The sequence below is a fragment of the Pterocles gutturalis genome, unplaced genomic scaffold (assembly GCF_000699245.1).
Source record: "Pterocles gutturalis isolate BGI_N339 unplaced genomic scaffold, ASM69924v1 scaffold34210, whole genome shotgun sequence".
Classification (NCBI taxonomy): domain Eukaryota; kingdom Metazoa; phylum Chordata; class Aves; order Pterocliformes; family Pteroclidae; genus Pterocles; species Pterocles gutturalis.
The window spans coordinates 3,110-9,940 of NW_010146982.1; the positions used below are offsets into that span (position 1 = coordinate 3,110).

Below are 6,831 nucleotides of genomic sequence, written 5' to 3' on the forward strand. Positions count from 1 at the left end.
CCCCCTTAGACCAGCAGAAGGGCAGCACCTGCCTTAGGGACTCCAGTAGCACTGGAGTGCTCCCCCAGCACCTCCTCAGACACCTTTTCTACCTTCCACATGACCACCAATTCGGCCAAGGTGCACTCCCCACACACAGGGAGATTTGGGAATCCAACCTCCTCTCTTCTCTGGTGCCTTACCAGCTGGTTTGGGCTCTGGGCTCTTTCCTGGGAGTTTGCAGAGCTTTCTGGAGGATTTATTAGCCAGCAATTATGAAAATGTGGGCACTGGCTCCCTAACATCCAGAATGACGGCCGTCAGCAGGCAGCACAGTCAGTGCAGACAGGTCATTGGCATCTTAGTGCAAGTTCTGCTTTCCCACGTCTGGGCATGGTGGCTGAACCCTCACCATTCACGGAGCAAGAGCAGAGCTGATTCCATCCAACAGCAGTGAGACTGCTCACTGAGTTCACACATAGTCCAGAATTTCTGTCTCCATTTCATTTTCACTCCCATCAGAAGGCTTGAAGTCCTCTTCCTCCTCCTCTTCGTCATCCTCATCCTCTCCAGACTCGTATGCCAGCTGCTCTTTGCCATCTTCACTGCTTGTTGCACTTGAGAAAAGAGCTTAATTGGGAAGAAAGAAAGACACTGATTCCTCTCTCAGTGAAACCCGGGGGCATTTGCAGTAGAGTTCATAAAACGTGCGAGAGGAAAGCAGAAGCCGGAGGGGCACAGCTAATGTTGCACATCTTAATAGAATTTGATCAAGCCCACAGCAATCTGTTTTTATACTCTAGGAATGCTAGCAGAACAGCAGCAGATCTGCTGTGCCTCCTCTCCTAGCTGATTCTGACCTAATTCACTAGGATACTGCTTTGGCCCAGTATCATCCAAAAATAATTTCCTTTTCTCTTGTTCAATTAATAACATCAATAAAAAGTAACATGCTACCAACAGATACATCAGTAAGAATAAGATCTTCATTATAACTGGGCAAAGACATTGAAAACCTGAAGCCTTGATACTGGGAAGATGAACCAGAAAACCTCTACTCCCAGCCACTCCTAATCCCAGCCCGCATTCACGCTGCAGGACAACAGCCTCAGCTCGCACACTGTAACGAGCTAGAACACAAAGAATACCAGAGGTAGCACCAAGGAAGAGGCAAATATGGGAACGCTGCTGCCCCAGCACTGACTGCGACAGCCTTATTCGGCCCACAGCGTCTCGGGACCATCAGGAAGGTAGTAATACACTTTGATGTTCAGAAGCATCCTTACCGGGTCTTGTGGATCTGATTATCTGCTTTATCATCAGAGACATGGTATCTCGCAGATCATCACTAGTCTTTGGAAGGCACCACCCATCCCGCTCTGTGCATTCTGACTCTGTGCCGTCATTCCGATGGATGATTTTCTGTAGGCTGAAAAGCAGCAAAGGGGAAGAAAACATTAGCCTTTCCATTCAAGTGAAGGTTTCAAATGAGATAGACAATGGCTTACTTCAATTTTACTTTGTTGAGTTGGAAAAGAATTTTTGGTTATTCAGGTAAGTGTCATAAGGGAAAGGAAGTTCATGGGTGAAAAGTCTGTTCTGTTTTTATTCAGAAGCTAAACACTTCTTAAGTTTCTGGTCAAAGAGAGAGAGGGGAATGGACTGGATATAAACAACAGGCTTTGAAATCTAGCTCTAACAGAAGACTCAGTGTGCAGTACCTTTCCACATTCAAGTCACAGAGCTGGTAGAACATCTGCCGATAAGGGGGTAAGGCTCCTTCTCGGAAAATGTAGATGGATTCCTAAGAGGAGGAAAGGATTAATGTGCCTTTTATGTTGTAACAGGACAACCCTAGCATAACTGAAAAGTACTTCCAACGGGCTGATTCAAGAACAAGGCACTTCCAACACAAATCAGTTCCAAGGCATAGTCTGCATATGGCAAAAGATAAAGCTGAATGAGGAATGCAGCAAAATTTCACTGCAGCCACAGTCACAACAGTACAGTTGTGCAGAGGACACGATTCATCTCTTCAAACCACAGCTGTCTGCAGCCTGTTACTGTAGAACAGTGGATCTTGGTTTCATTCTAGCAAAAAGGGAAGAATAAAAAACTCCGGTTTGAACATTTATTTTGCCCTGCTGGATTTTGCAGGATGACCTGATAAACACATGCTGATTTGTTGTGCTTCACTGCCCATAAAGTTCCAGTTTTATCAACTGAAACAAAACGCTCATTGCATCTAAGGCTAGGGCTGAGAGTACCGATCCCATCTTGCAGCGTTTAAGAAATATGTCCAGTGCACAGCAGGTGAAGTTTGTAGTGACGTATAATTAGCAGCTTCCCAGGTGAACCTGAGGACATCAACTCACTCACAGCTGTCCCCTTAATGACTGATAAAACAGGAAACAGCCCTTTTTCATTAAGCTATTTCAAGATTCTGGTAAAAGAGTGTAATCCTTACCTTCAGTTTATACCTGCTGGAGGCAGGCTTTTTTCCACCAGATGTACCAAGCCCCTGTTTCAGATCATGTACACTGACTGTATGACTTACTGAAAGGTAAAAAAAAAGAGGCCTAATTAGGGACATATTTCACTCTGTGGCATAGTACTGTCACGTCTCTATGTTGATTCAACTTTGCTGGTCAGCAAAAACCAAACCAAGTAAGTGAGCATGTGTTGCTCATTCTTCAGAGACGTTACTGGCCAGTCACACGAAAGGTGGTCAGTTTGGCAGCTTTTTCCACAGTGCATGTGTTCATCATTTTAACCTTTTCTCCTCTCCCTTGACAAAGAAAAGAGAACAGCTCTCCCCTCACTCTGCAGCATCAGTGAACAGAAGTGAATGCTGAATTCCCACAGTGTTCCTTGCAGGACTCCGCTCTGTCTGCTAATAGATACCGTGGCTCAGCCAGACAGGCATCCGAGACTTCTTCCCAGTATGAGACTCTTCTGCTGGCTTAACAGCAGCCCCGTATTATAACCAGAAATAAAGCTCCAGTTTGGGCTCAGCTAGAACACAGGAAGACCCTTCAGAATCTGTGACCAGGATGGGGTAAACAAAGAACCAGAAGAGCCAGACAGCCCTTCTGCAGGCACGGCATACCTGGCTTCTTGACCGTGATGGGCAGACTGTAGTTATACGTGCTGCGTTTTGCTTTCACGGGCATATCATTAGGGGCATAACCTAGAAGTGAAAAAAAAAATAGTGACTGGAGGGCAAGCACCCTGCAGAACATCCCCAGCTCAGTAAGAGAAGTGCTGGACTGGTGTGTGAAAGGCAGGGTGGTCTTTGGGATGTGCTGATTTTAGCAAGGTGGGGAGAGGAGACCGATCAGATCAACAAAACCCTTTAACCTGGTAAGAGGAGGAGACGGGATCCGATGGTAGTGACCGGATGCCGGCTCTGTCATGGACTTCTTAGATGAGCTCTGAAAGTCCTTTCCCTCAACTTTCTCTCTGCAAAAGCAGAGCAGGGGAACCCTATGTCCCAAAATCTGAGACCCAGCATCCTGCACAAGATGTCGAGGTCCTTGAGGAAAAGCTACTCCGTAAGCAACAGAATCTACTGCTCAGTGCCTCCCCTGAGCAAGAGGGAAGATGGTGTGCTATGTCCACCTGGGCTTTGAGGACAGTCAGCCAGCTGGCATTGAGTTTGGAATGTGCCAAATGAGGACACTGGGCTGCGTACTATGAAATAAAGTAGTAAAGGAGTTTATGGAACAACTACAGTAAGCAATGAGCTCAGAAGGTGTCATCTTCATCAGAGCAGAAATATGGCAAAAGAGTTTGAAAAACAAGTAAAAAGAAAAGTACTACCAGGATTAACCAGAAAGCAGAGACAGCATCTCTGTAGGTGGGGTCCTTTTACCATATTTCATTCCACAGCGAATTCGGAAGTCCAGTACTTGATAAATCTTTGCTTCAGGGTGTTTTCTGGGGTCATACCCAAACCTAACCCATAAGCTTCTCCAAGGACCTGTTAACTGCATAAACACACATGGAGGAAGATGGTTACCAAAAAAAAAAAACAGTAAGGTGTCACAGAGGTTCTTAGAAAATTCTAGTATTTCCCCTGCTTGCCCTAAGATTCCTTCTTTTACCAGCTCTTTCTTCACTTGCCAGGCCAGTATTTATATACTGAAACTTGGGCTATCAATGCATCGAAACACAAATATTTGTGTGCCTTTATGAACAAACTTGCAAGGTCACAACAAAGTGCTTGTTTGGAAAAATTCTGCTACCATTGCCAGGTGGACAGTCAATTTGAGTGTCTGACTGAACTGCAAAGCAGATTAGAACCAACAGCGCAAATAGTTACTGAATCCTTCATGGTTTTTAACTTATGTTCAAAAGCAAAGCTTTCCTTCCCTCTTTCTCTTTACGTAACTTTAAGCTCAGATACTTAATGGGAGGACCCCAGAAACAGAAAAGGACCTCTGACCTTTTGCCAAGGGCACAGGCACAAGGGCAGATGTACAGACTTACCATGTAATAGGCCAAAAATGGCAAAAGGAGTTTCAGTTTGTCCGGGTGGATGCTGATATTGGCTTTTACTGCATTCCGAGACCAGACAGGACGGACTTCAAAGAGCTAAAATAATACAGAAACAATCATGGAAACAGTGGGAAGTAGATTACAAACAGCAGTTCAGCTTTCCAAGTGCAGTTCAGCTTTCTTCTGCACTGGGGCCTTGGGCCCTTAGTATGAGTTATCAGAATGGTAATGTAAGAACTAGTGGCCCAAAAAGGAACTTAAAGTGAGTTGGCTGCAAAGGCAGATTCAAATCTTGACTTGCATAACTGAAATGATCACAGCACTGTCAGTGGTGTCTACTGATACTCTATCAGTCAGGCACAATCACCAAAAATTTCTGGGGAAGTCAGACAAAATGGCTGCATGCAGTTTTTTTTCCTGCACAGCATGCTGCAGTATAGTGCTCAAGTCAGGAAAAAGGCACGTACCTTCCTCAGCTCTTCCTCCACCTTTTTATCCACAGGATTGGTGCACACTTTCTTCCAGGTCTGTACGGCAGCATCCAGGGGTTTGGTTGGGATTTCTTCATCGTCAAAGTTCACAAAGATAGCGTTGTGCGGGCGACGGGCCCTGCTGAGGCCAATCAGGTTCTCACCAGACACTGGGGGATTGTTGTATCCCTCCCTAAGGAAAAGGGAAAGGATCGTGTTTGGTTTGACTTTGGCCCCATGCCCCATAGATTTTGGAATCACATCCTGGTACCACAAAAGAACCTTGTGACACCACTGAGGAAAGAAATTTAAATTTGAAAAAACCTGCAAAGCTACATTGCACAATGTCAGAGGTCCCCCGTCCTATCTGACAGAAAACCCTCCAGCAGTTGGCTACTGGTTTGTATGAAATGTATTTGCAGCACAAAAGGCTTCACCCTCTGCATTTGCTCCACTCTAGTTCCTGCAGCTCTGTCGGGTACAGGGACAAGGCAAGATGGAAACACCATTAAGATAATACTTTTTTTTTTTTTTTAAGAGCTGATGAAGGCCCACAGTGAGAAAATGAAAGATGTTTGTTGTGGGAGAGCTCACAGATTGTTCTGGCAAAACCAACCGGGGGCCAGGAGGGAACAGGTCCCGTGAGCGTGGTCACAGGAACATCTGGCATTGGCTCCGGCACACTCCCCACCCAGCTCCAGCCCACTCGGAGCAGGCAGAAAGCCGGGCTCACTGCATCCCACACCTCTTTAAGTCCTCAAGTGGCCTTTGCTGAGGTTTCTGCTGTCCAGGCAGTTTCTCAAGCATGCCTGCCTCTGTTGTGCCAAATCAAGAGGGGTAAAACAGAACAGGGCAGCAGTTTAGACAGGTGAAATACAGGAACAATGTATTTAGAGCTGCTCTGATGCTTCAAGAGCACAGATCCTAAAACAACACTGAAGTCAGAACGGATTGGAGGCATCTTCAAGTGATGAAAAAGGAAATCTTAACTTGAAGACTTGTCTTTTAGAAGTATATATCAAACCCACAAAATGTTTCACTGCCTGCCCATGCCAGAGCCAACACAGCTATTTACTACATTACGAGAAAAGGCACTAACCGGTGTTGTATATCTGGCCGATAAAAATAGTCAACAGGAGTGTCCAGACGTGAGAAAATCGGTGGCGGGATGTAGAGAGGTAATTCTCTATTGAAAAATTCTTCCTTCTCTGGTTTGAGCATTAGGACTTTGTCATACATGGAGGTTTGTTTGCCATCAGGACCGGAGTGCATTGCCAGGTACTGGAAATCAGACATTCCTGTGAGAAACAAAACATTGTAAAGCTCATTGTGAATGCAGCAGTATTTCTCACAACACCCAACTTTCAGGAGCAAGATTTACGCAGCAAGGAGGCTGTAACAATGAGAGACTTGATTTGTCTTCCAGCCCTGAACTGTTTCAGGGAAAACACTTCCCCAGCAGACATACTCATCTTTAAGCCATGTAGACACAAACCCAAGTACTACCTTGAAATTTGTAAACAGTGGTGACGATCCCAAGAATTTCCATTTCAAACTGCACTTCTGGCTGGATCTGCTCCTCGGTGTCCAACTGCTTCTTCTTCTTGGTCCTCCTCCTCACCTTGAGCAGCATGGTGGAGGTGGGAAAGCGATTGGCACATACAGGGTGGCAGTAAGGGTCCTTGGGGCGGAAATACAGCTCCAGCCTTTTGGCAGGGTCCGCGTAGATCTGTCACCAAGCGCAGGCACAGTCTCCGTTAGCATCGCACCCGCGCATCCCGTCTGCCCTGGGCTCCGCTTGCCCCCAGCCCCCGGCTCCACACCCTCTCACCGTGGGGTCTCCCCCGCACATTTCCCCTCACAGCCCCTCAGGGACAATCCC

At 46.2% G+C, this 6,831-nt stretch overlaps 1 protein-coding gene across 1 annotated transcript; it reads right to left on the reverse strand.

The window, feature by feature from the left end:
- Positions 1-451: 451 nt before the first annotated feature.
- Positions 452-6,678, reverse strand: GTF3C5 (general transcription factor IIIC, polypeptide 5, 63kDa; the record flags this gene model as incomplete). The annotated part of the gene is made up of 10 exons (XM_010085917.1): positions 452-609; positions 1,266-1,408; positions 1,701-1,783; positions 2,447-2,535; positions 3,089-3,169; positions 3,854-3,968; positions 4,471-4,575; positions 4,947-5,142; positions 6,049-6,247; positions 6,456-6,678. Coding segments are annotated over 10 exons (1,392 nt in total), but the record flags the coding sequence as incomplete, so codon positions are not given.
- Between the last annotated feature and the right edge of the window lie 153 nt (positions 6,679-6,831).